Source organism: Sander lucioperca, chromosome 13 (assembly GCF_008315115.2).
Source record: "Sander lucioperca isolate FBNREF2018 chromosome 13, SLUC_FBN_1.2, whole genome shotgun sequence".
Lineage (NCBI taxonomy): Eukaryota > Metazoa > Chordata > Actinopteri > Perciformes > Percidae > Sander > Sander lucioperca.
This window is the reverse complement of record NC_050185.1, coordinates 30,063,342-30,085,698: the sequence shown is the minus strand read 5'-3', so window position 1 is coordinate 30,085,698 and position 22,357 is coordinate 30,063,342. Positions and strand designations below refer to the sequence as shown.

The 22,357-nt window shown below is 38.6% G+C and overlaps 2 protein-coding genes across 5 annotated transcripts in view; both read right to left on the bottom strand.

Moving 5' to 3' along the window:
- ttc3 (tetratricopeptide repeat domain 3) overlaps positions 1–19,713 on the bottom strand; it is a 35,777-nt gene extending 16,064 nt beyond the window's left edge. For 2 of the 4 annotated variants that reach the window (XM_031308045.2, XM_031308049.2), the window contains exons 1-23: positions 19,565–19,713; positions 16,716–16,777; positions 16,571–16,616; positions 15,629–15,788; positions 15,395–15,473; positions 14,761–14,814; positions 14,259–14,391; positions 13,909–13,994; positions 11,087–11,181; positions 9,978–10,040; positions 9,030–9,084; positions 7,902–8,064; positions 7,367–7,397; positions 7,193–7,280; positions 6,092–6,122; positions 5,754–5,814; positions 5,058–5,142; positions 4,637–4,789; positions 3,880–3,960; positions 3,314–3,423; positions 3,098–3,224; positions 1,888–2,010; positions 1,692–1,793 (exon numbers count right to left, since the gene is read on the bottom strand). In XM_031308045.2, coding sequence (XP_031163905.1) covers positions 1,692–1,793; positions 1,888–2,010; positions 3,098–3,224; positions 3,314–3,423; positions 3,880–3,960; positions 4,637–4,789; positions 5,058–5,142; positions 5,754–5,814; positions 6,092–6,122; positions 7,193–7,280; positions 7,367–7,397; positions 7,902–8,064; positions 9,030–9,084; positions 9,978–10,040; positions 11,087–11,181; positions 13,909–13,994; positions 14,259–14,391; positions 14,761–14,814; positions 15,395–15,473; positions 15,629–15,788; positions 16,571–16,616; positions 16,716–16,766 — 1,977 coding nt within the window. In that variant the 5' untranslated portion in view covers positions 16,767–16,777; positions 19,565–19,713. Of the gene's footprint in view, positions 1–1,691; positions 1,794–1,887; positions 2,011–3,097; positions 3,225–3,313; positions 3,424–3,879; positions 3,961–4,636; positions 4,790–5,057; positions 5,143–5,753; positions 5,815–6,091; positions 6,123–7,192; positions 7,281–7,366; positions 7,400–7,901; positions 8,065–9,029; positions 9,085–9,977; positions 10,041–11,086; positions 11,182–13,908; positions 13,995–14,258; positions 14,392–14,760; positions 14,815–15,394; positions 15,474–15,628; positions 15,789–16,570; positions 16,617–16,715; positions 16,778–19,564 lie in introns of all 4 variants that reach the window. The other 2 variants (XM_031308046.2, XM_031308048.2) reach the window with 2 other exon arrangements.
- A 1,999-nt stretch (positions 19,714–21,712) lies between these two features.
- LOC116055983 overlaps positions 21,713–22,357 on the bottom strand; it is a 3,392-nt gene continuing 2,747 nt past the window's right edge. Inside the window, exon 3 of the mRNA XM_031308077.2 lies at positions 21,713–22,357. This exon is cut by the window's right edge and continues 67 nt beyond it. Within this exon, the coding sequence (XP_031163937.1) occupies positions 21,831–22,357 (527 nt within the window). The 3' untranslated portion in view covers positions 21,713–21,830.

Here is a 22,357-nt window from a genome sequence, read left to right as displayed (position 1 = left end):
GGAAGTTCTCCTAGGAGAGGGGACAGCAGCTCCACTGACAGCTAAATATGTATCTGCCTGCCACAGCCTGAGGGACTCACAACCACTTTAGGATCCCAACATTTGTTTAGTATTGTATAGTAATTATACAAAAACTGTAACTGTTGTGTAATGTAATTGTTTTGTAATATAGTGTGTTGTATCGTGATCAGTACAGTGTGGTATATATGTGACACTTATATATTTAATATATGACATGTAGGCTATGAATTTATGTGAACTGCTTTGAGAGCGAGAGCGTTTCCAAACCCGTTACTCTCCTTTAGTGTCTCCGATACGTTTTAACATGAAGGCCAGGAATCCAACACTTTGCTGATTTTTCAGAGAGCTGCATATCCCAAGCCTAACTCGCGTGGTAACAGCACCATTCGCACATTCACATCAAACGCTACATCATTCTGCGATACATCTTGAAGACGCATAGATGTGTAGACACTTTGCCTGTACACTTCTTCTTTCCAAAGACTGCACTCTAGTAGTAAACTGCTACAGAACCCATGACTCTGTGGATCGATGCTAACTTTAAGCCCTATCCCTGCGCAATTAGGACAAATTAACCACCGATCAGTTTATTCAAACGTGCTACATGAACTATCAGCCACTGCTGTGTGGCGCTCCGATTACCTCCGCTGTCTGAACACTCCTGTTTACGCATCAATGCACTACGTGAAGGCATTTCATCATCTGCTGTCTTAGTTTGTAATCCCCTTGTGTCTTCTTGCTAATGACAACGGTTTTCGTCTTCCAAGATGATTTTCGACGCACTTTTTCGACATTTTGAACTCCCGTGGAAATGTCAGAGCATGTCACGTGATGAATCGCGTCAGAAATTGGCATCAGCCAATGAGATTGCACATTTAGAGTTAAATCCCCCATTGTACTTTCACGATTGGTTGCTTATAAGAATCAAATGACCATGTTTGGATCCAATAACATTGCACAGGAGAGAGCTAGCTTTCTAACGGTGTATGTAACGACAGGGTGCAGACAGCGATCGCGGAGCATGTTGATTTAGAACGCCAACTTTTGTTGAATTTAGGAGAAATCTACAGACGCAAATAGACAAAGTGTAGTAAAATAAAGACCTAAATGTGCATTTTGGACTATTTTTTCACCAAGTCCAAAAGAAGACATGTTATGCAAGACAAATAGCCCAAAATCTCAAAATTGACCAGTGCATAAAAAAAACAATGTTTTTGCCTGCCGTTGTTTGCGAGGGATTTGTTAGGAATATTTACAAGTACAATAGAGAACAGTCATCTTAAAAGAATGGCTGTTCCTGGCAAAATGACACATACACATAGTGACAGAGCGCTGACACTTGAGGGTGAGGAGGCAGTCAGACTGGTTTGAACCAGTTTGAATTCCTCTTAAGTAAACAGACAACACCCTCGTAGATGAGTGAACAATACCCGTGGGGGAAGGGAGAGCGGTAAATCTTTTTTCAGGGTGTTGTCCTCTACCATTGGATGGATCGAGTGCCAAGAGGCTAGGACCAGCCTGTGCACCAACGAGGAGGCGCCAAAGTCTAAATCCACAGCTGCCTCCCGCCTTAGTATTAACCAATCACAATAGCCTGCACATTTTTCATATATTAAACTGTGACTGTTGAAATTGCATTCTTTTTGGGGTGAGAAGGAAGGAAAATGTACCTTTTCATTCTTTTCACAGAAAGAGGATGACTTGAGGGCCTTCCAACAGGCGATGTGGTATTCAACAATGCAGCTCCGACAGCAGCATATTTGAATAAAGCCCTTTATAAAAAAGAGGCACATTCGTTATTACGATACGTTAATAGTTGAATTCCAAAACTAACTAACCTAGCTGGGTTTCACGGCTGCCACTTACCTTAAAATCTGGGTCAGTAAAGTAGATTTCAGCTTTTAAATGGCCGAGGCATTTCTCAAGTCGACAAATGGCGTCAGGATTAGGAGGAAATCTGCAAAACTCTATAGCCTGCTCCAAAATGTCCTAAAAGAGAAAATACAAGATAAGTATGCAATCAAAATTAGTGTATTCTATTGTATGTATTTGTGTATTCTACACATTAATATACACACACACACAAATAATATAAAGGATTCGGGTTCAGATTCGGCTGAATGTTGGGCTTTTTGACGGGGTTCGGTTTCTGTCGAACAGTAGAATTTTTTTCCACTGAACCCTACGCTTGCACTATGCTGGTCGACGTAATGGCGGCGCCGTTGATTACGGGAATGTGTTTACGTAGTACCTCAATGCAGTAGGCTGTAAGAAAGTGAAAATGGAACTGGTGAGCAGAAAAAGTGTAGTTTGGCAGTACTTTCAGTCAAAAGAAGGTGATTCAAGTCCAGCTACATGTTCAATTTGCAATGCCGATTTGTCTCTAGGTGGCAAGGACCCTAAACTATACACAACATCACCGCTGTTACAACATTTGCGTATGAAACATCCGAAAGAATACGAGTTGTGCATGAAGGAATCTACAGACAGCAGCCAAAATGCAGCAACTTCAGGTACGGCAAAGGAAGGACAGTCACAGCTAAAAACGTGTTAACCAGACGACCATTACCAGCTTCATTACTTCATTAATGTGTTTACTGTGTTAATGGACTGAGGATGGGAGTTAAGGATACGGTTTCGGCAGAATCTTAAACAGTGGATTCGGTATTCGGCCGAACCCCAAAAATTTGGATTCGGTGCATCCCTAATTTTATATACTGTGTTGTATTTTAATGTTTTAATTTTATTATCTAATCTAATTTATCCTATTTAAATAACTGAATATATGATGGTTAAAATGAAGGGGGCTACAACTGCAATCCTGTATTGTTAGAAGACAATAAAGCTGAACTTTGAACAGTAAATTGGGTGAATACTACATTTGCCATTTAGCTAAATTTGGTTTTTACATTTAAGTCTTTTCTGTTAAATCAATCAGTGTTAAAAAAAAAAGGTGATTCATTCAGTTGATTAGCGGAGGTGATGTAAATATTTATATTTTCTATGTTCAAACACTAACATGCAACTAAATAATCTTTAAAAACGGATATAAACACAAACCAAAATGACAACATACCTTGAAATAGTCCGGCTGTGTTTCTTTGACAATCTCTTTCGTTAAAGGCCAGGTGAGTTTACCCGGGATTATTTGATTCTTGACCATTTGCAGTGAATCTGAAAACTGCCGCAGAGCAACTGCAAACCTGTCCGAAGCAGAAGAGCATTATGTTTGAAAGAGCAAAAGGTGTGAATCAATGACACAAAAACGGGTAAAAACTAGAAGCCATTGTACCTGTTCTCTTTGAGATGCACCCTCCCGATGGCGTAGTAAACCAGACACTGAAACGTCCTCTCCTCAAATGATTTGATCTTCTCCAGAAGTGTTTGTGCTTCTCTAAGTTCCTGTGTTTAACAAAGCATCACAGGAAATGAACATACTATTCTTAATGTTCGCCTCACAGTAATTAATCAAAGCAGAATGTCGCTACATCAGGAAGAAAGAAAATACTGGGGAAAAATGGTCATATAATATATTAGTTTGGCGACTCTGCTGCTATTAATCACACTATTGTCCCCCTACCTGGTTATTTTTTTCCATATGTGCCTTTATGTTTTAATTTTTTTTTTTTTATTCAATTATTATTTTAGTTTTATGTACCTCTTATTATTTCTCTCTTTTACTTCCCCATTTATCTGTATTTGTTCTGTCTTTGTGCTGCTGCAACAACCGAATCCCCCCCCCGGTGGGACTCTTATCTTCTATCTTGGTAGAGGCTAAGACATGGACATCATGAAGTGGTCTAACTAGATAGCTGTTGCCATTCAGGGCTAACAAGCCTACATTTATCTATGAGTTACCTCAGGCTGGCCGATTTCTGTTAGGGCTGTAGCGCGGCCATACGGCAACAAAAGTACATCCAGCGTAGAAAGTCCAAGTTCCTGAGAAAGCAAAAGGAAAATGAATGTCTTTTACAGCTCACGGCAAATCTAGTAGCTTTGATATGGTTCTTAAACTGCAGCAGATCATTTGAGAAGATGTGTGTTTGAAGAGAACAGGAACATGCCACAGTATAATAAATTCACAGGCCTTTTACAAAATTTGAGGCATTCTTTTTGTATTTGATAGTTGATGGTGTAGAAAGAGGGGACGAATTGCAAAAAAAGGTTTCCAGCTGGAAATAAAGCAGTTAATTGATGAGTATTATGAAAGCGTTTTCTCAGCTGCGGTTTTTTTTTTATTTGTAGTGAATGCGGTTATTGAGTGTTTTATTAATTACAAAGCCACGCATCGCTTTGTGTAGATTCTGTAAAGCACTTTGTGTTACATGTTATATGTATGAATAGTGCTATACAAATAAAGTCTGATTGATTAACATGGTTATACGTTGTCTGCATTTCTTATGCTTCTTTTATTCTCCCACTTTACCAAACTTGAACTGAGCCGTGACTACTAAACTGAGGTATGAACTGAACCGTGACTCCTGTGTACCGTTACACCCCTAGTGACTACTACAACAATCAAAAACGTGACAATTCTCTGAATCTACTCGCACAATGTTGACAGTGTGAAGTGCTACAACTTTAGCGCTGGTTTGCACATCAGTGATAGGATTACCTTGGGTGAGCTGGTTGCTAGTATAGCCAGTGCCTTCCTGAAGGCCTGCTCTGCATTGTGGCTGCGGAGGTCGGCCAGAGCAGTGTGTCCGTCCCGCACCAACGATCTCAACTCTTCACACACATCCGCTTTACTGTCATCCAGTTTCTGGTTCTGAATAGATGAAACAAAGCACAGAGGCAGTCAGTTATTTCATTTAATGATTGAAAAAGTTGAGATACTATTTAATACAATCTTTTAACAGTACATCGCCATCCAGCAAGTGTCAGAGAGACTGATATGATCATCTCTACAGAAGTTTCTTTGATACAATGTGCTGGAAAAGCTTTACAATATTAAACACCACACCCATGACTAAAGACAGTTGCAACATGTTGAATGAAGCCAAGCTCCCAACCTAAAATTACATGCAGAGCCTTACCTCATCTTCAGACCGATTACTTTTCTTAGATTTCTTCTTTGATGGGGTGCTGGACTCTCCTTTCCCATTCTTTGAAGAAAGATCACTGGAAGCACAGAATTGTTAATCAGCTATATAGTCCGAAAGGGAGATTCTTTGATTTTGGATGAGATGAAATCTATAGAAAAGGCCACAATGTTGATTCTTATTAAAAGCTGATTTATTTCAACACACGTGTTGGTCAGACCCACAGCAGAAACAAAAACAAGTCTGCACTGAATAAATGCAGACACAGCTCTTATATAGTCAGATGTATGGAAAATACAAGTAATAAAGGCTACAAGAGTGTCTTTGTTTTAAGTGAAAAACAGTTTTAAGTCGTCCAAGCTTTCTTTGCTTTAGCTGGCTGGGGGGAATAAAACTAATTTATGGGTTTCCTTGCCTATCCAACTCAAAGGCTTTACCCTTCGTATTATTACATATAATCTATAAACACTATTGCACTTTTTTATCAGCAACTGCTATAATGCGCTTATAACAAGCGTGCGCAGGCAACAGGGGGAATGACACTTTAAGTAAGCGGTGAATTGCCGTTATTCATGAGGCAAACAAATGTGTGTTTGTCATGAAAGCAGAGTTATAGGTGGTTATATTCCTTATATAAGCAGATGTTTTAAGCAGTGGCATCTTTTATAAAAGCATTAATAGTCCACTAACCTTTTTGATGGTTTAGAGTTTTTAGTAGTGCCATCTGACTGTGCAGTCCTTTCATTTTTCACTGGAGAGAGAAAATATTAGGCATGAAGTCATTAAGTGTCATGAACATTAGTCCATTTTTTGGGGGAGTATAAAAAACACAAGACAACAAAACTCCACAGAGCACCTTTAAAATCAATCAATGTGTAGTTAAGGATATGGGCAACATACTGTGTACGCCCTAGTACACGTTATATTCAGCTTGTATGCGTTGAACAAACAAGAGATACTGCTACCAGGATCTGAACCTGGGCCAGATAAAGTGTCAGGTGTGTCAGAAGGCATTGAAACAAACTCACCTTGTTGCTTTTCCAATTTAACGTCGGAGACCTGTCAAGACATATTATGCTCATTTACAGGTTCACACTTGTATTTTGGGTTTCTACTACAACATGGTTACATGCTTTAAACTCCAAAAAACACCTCCTTTTTCCTCATACTGTCTGTCTGAATATACCTGTATTCACCCTCTGTCTGAAACGCTTAATTTTAGCTCCTGTCTCTTTCAGCCCCCCTCCTGTAAAGCCCAGTCTGCTCTGATTGGCTTGCAAGAAAAATACTTCAGGTAAAGCCACACAAACACAGTGGATAAAAATCATTGAACGCACTCATGTGCCTTTTACATGTGAATTATATTCTAAAGCTAGTGTTTCACACTGATAAAACTAATGGGTGAAACTAATGATTGTTTTTATGATCCGTTCATTCAAGATCATGTTCTTGATTTATTTGGTTTGGTATGCAGGATAATTTACCCGCAATTAAAATTTAAAAAAGATAAATAAAAGAGAAAAGAGTGAACAAATTACATCTATATTTTAGTACTACAGTATAAATGTTTAAAAGAAAATTTGATGTTGAAATGACAAATTGATATTGTGAAAAGTGAAATTTAAAATCCTGAAATAGAAAATAGAAAAACTTAAATGTAAATGCTTAAATGAAGAAAAACAACTTTATATCTTAGTAATTCATTTCTCACACACACACACACACACACACACACACACACACACTTTTCCTTTTTAATGACAATTTGAGGCGTTATATTTAAGATTTAAGCAGGATTTTAAACTTCACTTTTCATTTTCAAATTGCCATTTCACAATATCAATTTGTCATTTTAAAATCCAATTATTTTTTTTCTTTCGATTTCCTTATTTATTTTTACTATCACACAAGAAAGAAAATCCTCAATCCTCAAAATTGAGGGGCTGGAGATAAGTTACGTTTGACACTTGGCTTAAAAAATGGCTTAACCGATTGATCAATTATCAAAATAGTTAAGTCTTTCGATCAACTTAACGATTAGACATTTCAGATCTAGACAAAACTCTTAAAAAAATAAACTGATGCTGACACCGTCTGCTAATTCAACATGAACAAAAAGGTTTACTAACTTTATTCTGTTGAGAGTGATCAATCTTTTTAGTAGTTTTCACAAAAATTTGTGGCTCCACTGCACGTGCTCTGTTAGCACTCTCCGATCTGTAAAAAACCAAAAACAAAATCATCAAGACGTTTATCAGCATTTATTAATCAAGTTTGTATAACGTGTAAGGTAGCACACATACCTTTTAATGTGGTTTTTCTTAGGGTATACAACTGAAATCAAAGCACAGAAACACAGTTTTCATTTATGAGCGACAGCAAAAGTTGAATGGATGATTTCACCCAGATTAAATATCAACTAGTTATTTTTGTCCTCCATGACAAGCAAAAAATAAGGTTCTAAAAAGACACACTCCAACTTCATATGGAAAAACAAACCTACAAGAAAAAACTGCAAGAAGTATAGTTGTTTATTAATATTCCTGCTTTTCTTTACTTTTTTCCACCTTTGATTTTTGAGCTGTATCAAAATGAGAAGATGTGGACTTCCTTCAGTATAGAGGCTGCTTACTGACATCAGTGTAAATCTGCCTAGTAAGCACAATGTAATGTATGTTTTGTACTACATGTGTAGATGCGTAAGGCTGCAAAACTTTTAAACCAGTTACAAATGTGTTTTAAATCTATAGGAAACTCTCGCTCTTCCCTGCACTAGTTGTTTCAGATAATGGGATTTAGAGTGCTGCTGTTAGCATGACATGAGTGCAGTGAAAATACCTTTGGGTTCGGGCATTTCAGTGAAGAATTTCTGCTGTTGCTGTTCCAGGTCTTTGATCCCCTCGTGGTTGTCTCTACAAAGACTCTGGGCTGAAATGTTGGCTTCAATTGCCTTTCTGAACTCTCCCAAGGAGAACAAAGCCTCACAGTAGCGGTAGTGACCCTGCAAACAGAAACAGTCATTAAATGTCTAACTCAAAATAATTGACATGAAGTACAGCAGCAGCAGCAGCAGCAGCAGCAGGCAGTACAGTTCCCATTGTGACTTCAGACATACTGCTCAATATGAATCTGCTACATAAATAAAACATGTCCTTATTCTGTTAGCGATGTCCAGTCCAATTCCTTTAATGTTATTTGCCAACATAGTCTGCTCTGATATTTATAGTGCACACTAATGTAGGCCTACATGAAAAAGACAGCAATTATTCATCATAATATCTGTTTATCTTACGTTTTGTATGGATGAGTGGAGGCAAGATTTAGACAGTATTCTTAACTGTGGGGAAGTTTGAATCATTTAATTCTTCTTTTGGGGACAAAACTTTTTTTTTTGTTTGTTTTTTTCTTCTTTTATTAAAAAGGTGAATTTTGTTTTTTAAAGATTTTTTGGGGGGCTTTTCCGCCTTTAATGGACAGGACAGATGAGAAAGGGGAGAGACGGGGAAGACATGCAGGAAATCGTCACAGGTCAGTTTTTATCTCGGTTAAAAACTAGTAATATTGAAGAAAAGAAGAAAAACATCAGCTAATTCATCACTTTTGAACAGTAGTGTATATATCAGTCTCAAAGAAGACTGAATTAGCACTCACAAAGTTAACTTATGGCAAAATATAGAAATTACAGAAACAAAAAGCTGTCATAAAGGAAACGATCCAATGCAACAAAAAAAATCAATTAAATTCAATGACATGACACCTGTGTCTGTTTGATACCTGTGTACCTGATATTGGGGTGTGAAACGTTGTACTGAATCTGAACTTAACCATACTGAATTTACCTCCTCTCCGCATTAGTACTGACACTGCTGTTTGACTCATCCTTAACGTCTGTAATACATGTCGCACAAATTTCTCCGTGTTACATGTCCTACATTAATGTAACCGGATCATAAAAGAGATTAGTACCTTTGTCCAGCGTGGTTTTATCAGCGTAGCACGTTTTCCATCATTAACCGCTTTTCTGTAAGAACCAAAAGTTAATAGAATAAAAATAGAACCAATAAAAGAGCAATTAGACTCACAATTACAACGCAAGCAGTATACAAACTAGGGGTGGGAACCACAGGGTACATCACGATACTGATTATATCACCATACAGTAATTCTGCCATAGGCAACATATTGCTAGACAATCCTATAATGATACAACACAATAATCGGTCCAACTAGGAATACAAAATGCCCGTAAAAAGGCTAAGTGCAGGTTTTCGCTCTTTATTCACTGCAAGTCAAAACTGTTAGAAAACAGCATTCTGCAGAAGCAGTTTTTCAGTCTGTAAAATAAATAAATAATAAATAAATTAAAGAACTATAGAGCAACTATGGGTCCAGACTTTGGACTTAAACATGGCTGGGGCATCTGTTATTTTCCCCAAACTGCTGTCTGCAGTTAAAAACCTCTTTGGCCAGTTAACTTATGTTTAAGTTTCCCTCATTCGTGTGTTGAGTGCTACCTCGAGCAGCCTTGAAGTAGTGACGCGGGGAGCAGGGAAATCTAGAGTGCCATAACTATCTAATAAATCGATCACTGTACTAGTTTTATTAATTAAAATATAGATTTTTGGCACCAGTGTATTGATTCTCATATTGCACGATGGACAACGATGAATTGCAGTATTGGTTTTTATCCCACCCCTAATACAAACAGTAACCACAACCAGAGATGTACTTGAAATATTAGTGCAAAAAGACGTGAGGTAAGTAGCAGCAAAGTTCAGTACTGAGTAATATGATACCACCAACCCAAAGATAACCCACATAACCCAAACACTGTACACCAGAATAGTATATAATAATGTATAATATAGTGTGGATAAAGTATTAAATAAAAAGGAAAAAAAAAATGGTACTTACAGATATTTCTTACATCGGATATAGCATAAGGCTCGGTTTCCATAAATTATGTGGTTGTCAGGGCTGGATGGAGAAGAAATAAATTATAGTTTAAAAAAAAAAGTACACAGATCTGCCAATTAGTTACACCTATACAACCTAATACAACTGCCCTGCAATGAATCCTGTCTTTGTGAAACTTATATTAAAATACTCAAACATTTTTGTATTAAATCAGGCATTTTTTGGGTGGTTTTGTACTATTGAGGCGTTTCTAATAATCTGTCCCCTTCATGTATTAATTAATTAGACAGTGCCAACAAAAACAGAAATACCTAAGCTTTACAAGGACAGGGCCATTATACTGTATAAGCCTGAATATAAGACATTTCTGGAAATACGTCTGAAAAGATGGGGCATTTATATTTGAGTTCTAGACTTTTAAATGCAAATATACATTAACGGCACCAGGGGCTACCTGGCAGCAAGGCTAACGTTCTATGGCAGAGCCGTGTGAACCAGCGCATGGGAGTGGCGACAGTGAAAGTGAACAGCTTGGGCTGCATATTTCTGTCTGAATTAGAGAGTAGTAACTAAGCCCAAACAAAACACGACAGGCATTCTGTTTTTTATGTGCCAACCCGACCTGAGCCAGACGTCAATGTTAACTGAAGCACTAAGTTTGTATTATGCTGTCTGGAGTGTGTCTAGAGTGGTTTCCTTCTTCGAACTTGCCGGGGCCGGGAAGCTACGATACCCATTAGCAGCATTAGCAGCTCCTGTGAGTTTATCATGTGACAGCGAAAACGCGAAAGGCGGAGCAGTGTGTCCTGTATGTCCCTTACCGGCTAACGTATTTCAAGATGGAGCATGAATATGGAGCGTCTACCCCAGTTCATGCGAATGCAAATGTAAAATTTCAAGCCAAAAGGAATACTTGGAATTGATGGTGGTGGTAAATATTCATGAAAAAAGGATAAGTTTGTGAACGGACAACACAGATTTTGATAATGAACAACTGAACACGTTACACACTGGACCTTTAAATGTATTATGCGTACTGAATAGAACAACACTGATTAATCATATCTGAGACAATCTTTTAAAGATAATATTAAAATAGTACTCACTAATATTTGATGGCTTTGGAGTAAAACTTCACAGCATCTTCATATTGCTTTTTCTGAAAGAACTCATTTCCTTTCTTCTTCATTTCTTCACTTTTCTGGATAAGGAACACATCACATCAAATATTTTATTCCCACATTTACCCCACAAACATTTAAGGACAAACATGGGAAAAAATCAAACATTTGATCTGTAGGTTGTGTCCAAATTCATGCAGCTTCACTGAATCCCTGTTGCTCTATGAACTAGGCTATTGTTATACGGAAAATGGAGCCTTGCAAACCGCATCACAACGGTTTGCCAAACATTGGCTGTTAGCCTGGTCAGGAGCTTTTGTGCAACCAAGTCAATTCATCCAGGATAACATGGACATCCCTGGCTATCCCTTATTATGTGCAATTCCCCTCATGCTACATTTACATGTAGACTGCTATTTTCATAGACGGACATTTCAACCTCTCCGTTTTCAAAAATAACATTGTGCACAGCTGTCAGTTTTCGGAAAAGTGTTCCTTTACATGTACCCGTGTATATATGCCGTCAAGAGCGCGCCAAACCTGTAGGTGGCAGTGTAACGAGAAGCTCAAGCCCACGTTAGCCAATCAGAATCCCGAAAATAGCAACGAATCACTTCCTCTTTCTCGGCTGCCTAAACCTCCGTTTGTCTCGGTTTACACGCAAACGTGCAAACCAAGATTTCCAAAATCTCCATTCTGGCCGGAGGTTTTAGAAAGACTCGTTTTTAGAGGCGAATTCTCCGTTTGCATGTAAACGAAGGGCACAAACGAAGGGAAATGTCTACGTTTTTCAAATTAACCATGTACGTGTAAACAGGACATCAGAGCACGTTTGTCTCGGAATGCTGTGTGGACTCGCCAAACCTTCCTCCGCAGCGCTGTGGAGGAAAGTCTGGCAAAGCGAGACCATCTAAGAAATAACAGCAAATGCTCTTAGATCAACTGGCAGTGTGGTGCATGGACAGATGAGGTACATGGTACACATTTCAAATCAATAATAGCTAACAAGTAAGATAAACAGAGTGGATCAAAGCCTGTCCTCCTCGGGTGGTCCAGAAGCAACGTCTGCATCGCCTGCACGGCCATAGGTCAAAAAAAAATCATTTGAATATTTTAAAGTAATTTTGACAACTCATCTTGAACTTGGTGCCACATACAGTGTGATATCATTGCAGGATGTGCGTGTTTGAATCCCAAAAAAACTATTGCTCTTGGCAAAAACTTTGTTGATTGTTCCCTCTTCCTCCTCCCTCTTCCTCCTCCTGATCTAACAATGAATATGAGGGAGGTATGGGTGGAGGCCCGGGTGGGAAATGAACTTTTTTCAAAAGCCACTTAATATTTTTTACCAGCCACTTTTTCCAGAATTCAAATTTATAGAAGAAAGTGCACTAGCATATTTTGAATTGCTTCAATACATTATTTTTATTATTTAATACATATTTTATTAACATAGGCAAATAAAAAGTGATGTGAAAAAAAGCCTGCGAGACCATGGTACAATTGTGTTTGGTGCCTTTTTTTTTGAGATTGTTGCGGCCCAAAATGCCTGATTTTGCGGGAGCTTTTGTAAAAAAATTGCGATAAAAGTTGTGATTGTATTTCTGTTGCAATGAAGTTGCGAGAGACAGTGAAAGTTGCTTTTTTGTATAGTTCTTCAAAAATAAAAAGGAAACTTATTTTGGGCGAGAATAAAACTATTCTGGGCTGAGCTTTCCAAAAAGGATTTAAGACAAAAAATAATAATTTATTGAATGAATCAAATTTGAACATTTCTGTCAGTGGCTTGTTGATCTTAACAGTGTTAGTTCCTAACACTGGCCTGGGACACACATTCATACGGTTTGATAAAGTACTTATTGGACTTTAACTTATCATTACACTTACAATAACAAGCATAGCTGTCCTCAATTTAGGTCATCGTGTACGTCTCATCTCTGGTTTTTCCTGCATCCACCACGTGGAGGTGGGTGGGTGTGTGTGTGTGTGTGTGTGTGTGTGTGTGTGTGTGTGTGGAACTGAGCAGCAGAGAGCAGACAGGATGAAAACAGCAGCAGCTTTCAGCGATTTGTCAATGCAGAATAGTAGGCTACCTTCTCTTTTTCTTTACTTGGCCCTCAACAGTTTGTACATTCATAGCTAATGCTGACTCCGCGGCGGGCCTCTTAACACCGGGGATATGTTGCCACATGTTTTTAACCGATAATTATAATAATTATATAATAATAATTTCGTCTGTACCTCAGCTCAGCTACATGGTGTCACGGACTAGCGCTGAAAACTACTTCACAAAAGTCTGGAGTTGACGGAAATATGCGTGGTCAAAGCCCCGGGTGTGAACGGTTTCATTGCCTATAAGTTCTTCACAATAAAAGTCCTCCGTTATTTTGGTAATTGAATGTTTTTATTATGAAGCAGCAAAATCCGGAAATGTTGGGCATTCATTAGCAGCCAACATCTACGGCTCCGTATTGCAGATTTATGTCACATTACTGAAGCTAAAGAAGCAGTTTGACTGTGACTTTAGGTTTTATTGTGATTACAGATGCTAGACACTGTGTGTGTGTGTGTGTGTGTGTGTGTGTGTGTGTGTGTGTGTGTGTGTGTGTGTGTGTGTGTGTGTGTGTGTGTGTATCACTTTCAAATATTGCGAATACTTACGTCTAGAGTGAAAAACATTTCACATAATTACTATAGTTACTCCATGTCTTAATTTTCAAACCATGTGCAGTTACTATCAGATATTTGTAAATGATTTCCCAGTAAACAAACGTCCAGTTATATCACATCACGTTGTAGTGTCTTACCTCTAGTTGATACTCCTGCGGTTGAGCCATTAGTGACTTCATCGTCTTCTCCAAGTTGGTACCCATTTCATGAATATACTTGGCAACTGATTGAAAATAAAAAGGAGTGTGTGTGTGTTTACTATCAACATAAGAGCTCTAACCGGCTTCAGGGTTCACACACATGATCAAACACTTCATATTTATGTGCTGTACAATGAGATTTATTTGAGTTTAGAATAACAAATAGACCCTGAAATCCACTAAATGCCCCCAAAAATTAGGTTTTCCTCTTTACATGAATTACTAGAAATGTCGAGAAAACAGAGCAGAATGTCAGAGATGCATTATTGAATGGTTTTGTGTCTTACACTCTGTGAAGATAAGGTGCAGGGCTTGGAAGCAGGTGTGTGTATGGCCGAGATCCGTGACGCAATGGCGGATACCAGGTTCTCCTGTTCGCTCCAACCAACGCAGCGCATCATCCAAAACCTCTGGGGAACGCTGATGGTACAAAGTCAGATAAATGCGTTAAATAGAGAACCATTCAACTCTATCGCTATTGACCATTACGTAGGCCGTGATAGTACCCGTAGGTATTTACAACACTAAAAGGGTACAAAATGGAGCTGCCAGAGTTATAACAAAAACAAGTAAAAAGAGTACATTGGAGCTGTCGTAGCATCTTTAAATGTGCTTCCTGTCTCTTTTAGAATTGGTTTTATGATGTATAAATAAACAAATGGAGTTAATTATCACAAACCAAAAGCTAGAAAGGCCCTTTGCCATTGTTTAAAATACATTTGCTTTTACTCTATTCGTTGTAAACCTCTTGCATATTCACTGCACGTAATTACTCTTTTGCAGACTTACCAAGTTAAACATGTTACTTATCAAGATAACCTGCTTTGTTTGGTTCTTCTTCACCTGGAACAGAGAACAAACAAGCAGTTTAGTGTCAAAATATCAACGGCAGTCTGCTAGACTGTCGAACCAAATCTAGTCTCATTCTCTATAGAACAGAATGCCTTTTATTGTCATTATACACATCTACAACGAGATCGAAGCCACTCCTTTTCCAGTGTCAACATGTACGTAGGAGAAATGTACCAACATGAGTTGTTGTAGTAGTGCAAAAGAAAAGGGGGTAAGGTGCACAGTTCTGAGACGCTATATACATATATAAAATAGAAAGATAAATATGGTTTGTATACAGTGTGATACGCAGTGTGAAATAATGATATTGAACAGTAATGAAATTGCACGGAATTATCAGTTATCAAAAGTATTAAAAATTAAATATTGCATAGTAATGCAATGTAACACAGTAATGCTACAGGGCTAAATAGAGTTCGTAATCTCAAATAACTTCCATAATCAGACTATATGTATTCCTGCATTATTAACTTTCATTATTATCCCAAAAGAACAATCTTAGTTCCTTGTTTAAATTCATCTGGTTCCTTAGTTCCTGGATTAGGCTGACATACCAAAAAAGTAAACTTACAGTTCCTTTCTCCAAGGCTCTAAGGATTGCTTCCAATGTTTCAATCCTCGACAGCTGCTTCAGAGTTAGATCAGTGTCCCTAGAAGGTGATGGAACAACAGAAGATCTAAACATTGAAGATTGAAAGTGTTAATAACTGGAGGTTTCAAAAATTATATATAAAAAAATTCAAATTCCAATCATAGCTTTACTTTAGAGGCCGACCGATATATCGGCGGGCCAATATGTACTTACTTTGAGTTGATCAGGCCTATTTCTGAAGCCCAGCAGGCAGTAATGCTGGACTCTTCCCATTGCAACAGGATGGGAAGCCAGAAGGCACAAACTCTCATTCGCTCCCCAGCATCTCTTCTGATATCAACAGCAATACGACTCCATCGTTCAAACACCTCCTCTAAAAAACAAAAACATGCAGAAAATACACTTAGTTTTGCCTGAGAGCAGCATAGAGAATTCCCTATCTCAACCGCCAGCAAGAGAGGCTCCAAATATTCAGCAGTGTTTCCCATACATAGGTTCTACGTGGGCGCATCGTCCAGGTAGATAAAATCTGAATTAATTCTTTTCTCCAAACAGTGTATTTTTTGCAGTGCACACAGACCATCGGCCTCCAGCCCCTCCCCCTTGTGAAAGTCTTGCGCCGCGTGCATGACCGCATCAACAACGTTGCACTTCCGGCCCAGAGTCTATCGTTAGTAGTAGCCTGCTGCTGGGGGTCTTGCCGTGGGATTAACTGCACTAATAACTGTAGTAACACCACGGCCACACCGCTGTGAAAGCTCCCCGAACGTAATTTATCAGAGTCTGGATGTCCCTGTCCGCGGCAGTCAGAGAATTAAACAACATTGGCAGCCAAGATTACATCTTTTACTGCTGTTAGCATGTAGCTACATGCGACAATGTTAACACTGCAGTAGCTTTAAAAAAAATAAATAATAATAATTCCTGATGACCAATCATAAAAGGCCGGAGAACGCTGGCTCAATGTTACGTGACACAAAAACTGTTGAAACCGGAGCGTTCAAAGCAGTTGGAAATCTGAACGTTTCAGCTCACGGGGATTTCTCTGAAATATGTTTACCTCATTATTTGAATTTTACGTTTAACATGAAAATCCAACATTATAAAAATGACAGAAAGTACGGAAAAGCATAATAGGTTGCCTTTAAATCTTACCTGATGGACGGAGGGCGACAATTGTTGTATTTTTGGAAAATAACTTCTGAGGGGAAAAAAAACAGTTCATTAAAGACATCAAGACTATACAGAAAACAATACTTTGCTAAATGTTCTTATTTTGATTATTGGTTTAATAACTCACAGCATTCATCCGGTCTTTGATGTCTTCCCAGTCAGAGTCAGAGTCTGACATTTTGGCCAAATCTGTAAGAACATTTGCATAAATTACTGAAATCCTTTCTGCAAAACATGCTGTAGTGAATTTAATTTAAATGTTGCAGATTTTAATTTATTTCACTGTATGAAAAGCAACTTGCAGAAACTCAAAACTAATTTCTGTAATTTATTTCAGTAGAGGGAGTGTGACTTCATTCTCTGCTCTGGACACCATTACTTCACTTTATCTTTACATAGCAAATATGTGTTTACCACTATATTAATGTTCTGAATGTTGAGTACTAGCCTGGTCCTAACAGACTCTCGTACATTTCATTTGTACAGAGAGTCTGGCTGCTCTCCATTGACAAGTGTTAACTTCCTTAAAGGTGGGTACTCTGTTGAAGTTTAAAACTATTGGATCTGCCCAGAGTCACTCTGGATCTGCCCTAACCAGTCGCTAACGTTTGGTCGTGACGTATGTCATGCACATGTGCAACAAGAGGGGAGACCGACAACAACTATCGGCTTATATTTAGCATTAGCATCGCTAGCGTTAGCCTTAGCCAACTCCTTCACCACTAACGGAGCGAGCTGGAAAATCAAACTGTTCCCGAACCCCGTGGGGAGGAGGACCACAACATCATGGCCACCAACAAAACTCTGCAAAGATTGTTCTTGCTCGGGCTTTAACTTCTGGATATTCGGCAGCGTTGCCACAACGGATTGAATGGCTTCGCTCTCATCTTTCTAGCGCACGTCCTCAACGTCATCGTTCTCAGCCACTCCCTCTGTTCGCTGATTGGACCTACAAATATTTGACCGGAGAAAACCTAAGAATATACCACAAACCCAGACGTAGTACTGAAGGGAAATGAAAATTGAGCGGAAGTAAGTAAGAGGGCGGAGCCAGGCTATGTTGAGTACAGCCCCTTTAAGTAAAATCTGAGTACCAGAGGTGGAAGAAGTACTTTTACTTGAGTATTTTCATTTTATGCTACTTTATTTCTACTCTACTACATCTCAGGGGTAAATTGTACATTTTACTCCACTACTCCATTAGTCTGACAGTTTTTCATCCCCTTCCTGTCCAGTGAAAACCACGTATCTCCAGATGTGTTGATGTTGAATGTTTGTGATAAACTGAAGGATGAAGTGTTCCTTCATGTGTTGAGAAGATTCTCAACTTCTTAAGATAAATCAAGTCTTTAAAAAGCCTCTCGGATCAGCTGATAAAATGCATCGTCACAAAGCTGAAAACAGGGCTGTTTCTCTGACACCATGAAAAGTTATAAAACCTTTTAGAGATAAGCGATTCTCACAGGACACACTTGCCGCTAATCTTCTAAAGAGGCGTGGTCATACAAATAAAATGGATAGAAAGGACATTGATGTTTGCCGTGGTTATTTGTTTAGTACGAAACAACACAGTGATTGTTGTCACTGGGGCCGTAAAGTGTGTCGCAGCTCGCTGGGAGGAGAGCGGGCCGATGCAGCTTGCGGGTCATTTTCCAGAATGTCTGTTCTGCCCTCTCTTTTTTTTAACCAATGCAACATGAAAATACAGCGGAACCAACAAGCCAGCGGACAATTGGGTAGTTAGTTGGCTCTGCCATGATCCCACACCGGTCACAGAAAACAAGCGGCACTAAGTTGTCACTCATCTAGCGATAGCAATGTGCCTTGGGTGGATAAAGCACTAAATTGTTAAATTTGACTAATTTAGTGGCTGGTTCTCTATGCCTCGTGACGTTATGGCTCGTTCGTTGACTACTCTGACCATTCTACTACGGTGATTTGAATGGGAATGGCCTTTCTTCCCATTGTATTTCTATGGGCGTGGCAGTGGTGAAACCCACGCAACACAGATGTAGGAAAAAGATATGTGTGATTCCGGAAGAAAAAAAAAAAAACATTCATTACTACCATCGTTTTGTACACAGTCTTGTACCCTTGCATTTTTTTTTTTGCAGTTTTCAAAATGTTCTTTTGCGTGGAATCAAATGTTTTATGGTCCCGCTACATCTCGTGCCTGGTTGGATTGGTCCCAGGCTTAAAACTCGTTATACAAGCATTTTCTAAAACGTCAATTGAGCAATGAATGGGGAAAATCACTTCCGGAACCAGAGTCGTTCAAAAGGTGGGCGGTCTGTTGAGCTCCATTGCTCAATGTTGGTGCGTCTCGGTTCTACACAGTCTCTGGTTTGACTTCATTACGGTTACATTATTAATGCTTTGTGTGTTTGAACAATGGCCACAAAGGGACAGCTTGCTAACGTTTACCTGAGTCATAGTCGTATTAATGTTATATTTTCACCTTTAATGTCGTGTAAAATTAGCCCTTCAGCAGCCAATGTATAAAAGGACCGTACCAGCAAACAGTGTAACGTTATACATTAGCAATGCTACATTATTCGGCGTACACTGACAACAAAATGGCGCAATATTTTATTATTTTAAGTTACGTTATGTAGTTTTTCTCTCGGGAATGACGTAGTCTAGCTAACGCTGCTCCTTGATTGGTTATTATGATGTTAGCATTTTAGCCTATTAGCTAACCTACGTAGTTTTGTTAAACCCCTCTCAGTAGTTCTCGTACAGTGCAAAGTTGGGCGCTAGTTTCATTAAACTGCTGTGTTGTAAATATAGCAGCTTTATAACATGTTCTCATGACGTGGCTTTAGTTAAATAGCAATTAATTAACGCTACGACACTTTGTTTTTACAGCGCCGCAACCAGCTGCTAACGTTAACTTTACCCGAGCTAAGGTTGATAAGTTAGCCAGTTTTAAAACATATATGGTGATAGTTAAGTATTTAATTAGACAACACGTACCTTGTTAGAACTATTGTGTGAACGCCGAGCAGTAGTCTGGGCTTGTCCTGTTCATATTAGTGTGCGGAAGTTAAAACTGTTCACGCTGCGCCGCGTGTCATCATCAGCTCACATGAAAAAGGGGAGGGAGGTTCAAAAACTATTCTTCTTCTTCTTCAAATGGGAGTTCGGGAGGCGTGATGACGCCCCGCACGGCCATTTCCTGTTATCTTTTTTATTATTTATCCGTAAGCATTACAATGATATAAACATAAGGTCTGGCAGGCTAGGCTGGCAGTGCGAGACTACTTTACTTATTTGTTTAACCAGACACATGAGGAAATATACATATTAAACATTGGGTTCTCCAATGTTTTCTCAGTTAGCCTTTTAAAATGATATCAGATTAGTAAACAGGAAGTGCCTTTGGAACATTGGATGAGTGGTTGCTGATAATGGACAATATAGATTTTGCATTAAGGTCTGGCAGGCTAGGCTGGCAGTGCGAGACTATATAAACAATACTACTTTACTTATTTGTTTAACCAGACACATGAGAAAATATACATACAAGCGATAGAGGAGAAACAAAGGAAACAAAACAAAGTAACATAATATATGCCAGGGGCCAGCAAAGAATATTGAATAATTGAACTTATGGGCGCTCTGAATATCTGTGTAATTTCATTATTTTATATACCATGTTTATGTTCACAAACAGTAAGGTCTGGCAATGCGAGACTAGATGCGTTTACAATATGACAATACAGCTTTCTACCACTATAAAGTCCTGCATTCAAAATTAGTATTAGCATCAAAAATATACTTTAAGTACCAAAAGTAAAAGTACTTAATATGCAGAATAATATACATAATTGGATTATAATTATTGATGCATTAGTGTGTTCATCACTTTAATGTTGCAGCTGGTAAAGGTGGGAGCTCATTTTAATTACTTTTTATAATGCTGGTAATCTATAATAATACAACATACACTAACATACACATTAAAGCATGTGGCTGTACATGATCAATAAAATATTTAATCCCACACCATTCCCAATGGATGAAGTATTCAGATGCTTTACTGCAGTAAAAGTATTAATACCACATTGTAAAAAAAACTCTGTTACAGTAAAAGTTCTGCATTAAAAATGTTCTTTCAATGAAAGTCTGTAAGTAAAATGTAGTAAAAGAAAGCCTCCTGTGACTGTTTTATATATATCATTAGATTATTATTACTCAGCATTAATGTAAAAGCAGGATTTTACTGTTGGAGTTGGTTGAGCTGGAGCTCATTTTGAACTATTAACTAATGAATATTTTCAGTATGTATCCATCTGCTGATGAATTAATTGATTGATTGTTTGGTTAGTAAAAATATTGAGAAATGGCGTCACAATTACCCAGAGTTCAAAGTGACACCTTTACAATGTTTGGTTTTGTCCAACTAATAGTCCAAATCTCAACATTATTACTAATTTGTTAACAATATTCATTTTAAAAGACAAATCAGTAAATCTTCACATTTGAGAAGCTGGAACCATGAAATGTTTGGCCTCTCTGCATTGAAAAAGACAAACAATGATCAGTAGGTGCTAATAAATTTTCTCTCAATCGAGATATTGTTTCAGTTGTACTTGTATAAACTGTTTAATTTATAAAAAAAAAAAAAAAACATGTTTTAAAAACTCTTCATATGTTTTTCATGCAAACATCTTAATTTGTTAAGCAATTAAAGCTGTTAAGTAAATGTGGTGGAGTAAAAAGTATTTTCACTCTGAGATGTAGCGGAGTAGAAGTAGAAAGTAGCAAAGAGGAAAAGACTCAAGTACAAGTATCTCAAATTGAACTTAAAGGTGCAGTAGGTTAAGCCTTATAAAACTAACTTTCTGTCATATTTGCTGAAACTGACCCTATGTTCCAGTAGAACTACATGAAGCAGGTAATTAAAAAACAAAAATCTGGCTCCTCTGGCTCCACCTACAGCCTGTAGTGAGATTTGCAAAAATCCACCGCTCCCTGTTCAGATGCACCAATCAGGGCCGGGGGGGGGGTGTCTAACTGCGTGTCAATCACTGCTCATGCACACGCATTCATTCTCCCTTGTGGGGGGAGGGGCTTACGAGACCGTTTTGGGCTTTAGCGGAAAGGGGGGAGGGACTGAGAAGTTGTCAATGTTCAAATTTTTTGGCTAAGTCCTGGATCTTCACAATCCTACCTACAGCACCTTTAAGTAAAGCACAGGAGTAAATGTACTTTAGTTACTGCCACTGTGAATTTCTGTCTAATTTGTCTTCAGCTCAAAGTTGTCCCTCTGCCTAAGCAGGCTGTGGAGAACTTTCTCCGGGAACTGGAAAAAGTTTCTGTTCCGCTCTAGGTCCTGAGCATTAATAATACGCATCACCAAAGCCTGTTGTATGGCCGGAGACTCACAGGGGTGATGCTGCACTTTGTGACTCACATTCCTGCACGGCTCAATCACCAACAGACCCTCATCGCTGCTATATCCAGACATATTGTTGAGTGTCTTTCTGTTCACCACATCGCTTCTGTTTGACACAAGGTCTTCACTGGCTATGTCTGTTTTACAACTTCTGTTGATGTCAGCGGTTGAATTGGGTGTGGCAGTCTCGGTAGAGATATTAACCAAGCTATCATTAAAAATGTGATTAGTTAAACAGGTCATGTTGGTTTTGCTTAATGTGTTTGTTTGTCCCAGTCCACCGGCTGTCCTGCTTCTGGGTTTGCGGGCTCCTGGAGTCTCCCGGATGGTTCTGTGCAGATAGGCTGTGTAGCCCTGAACCAGGCGAC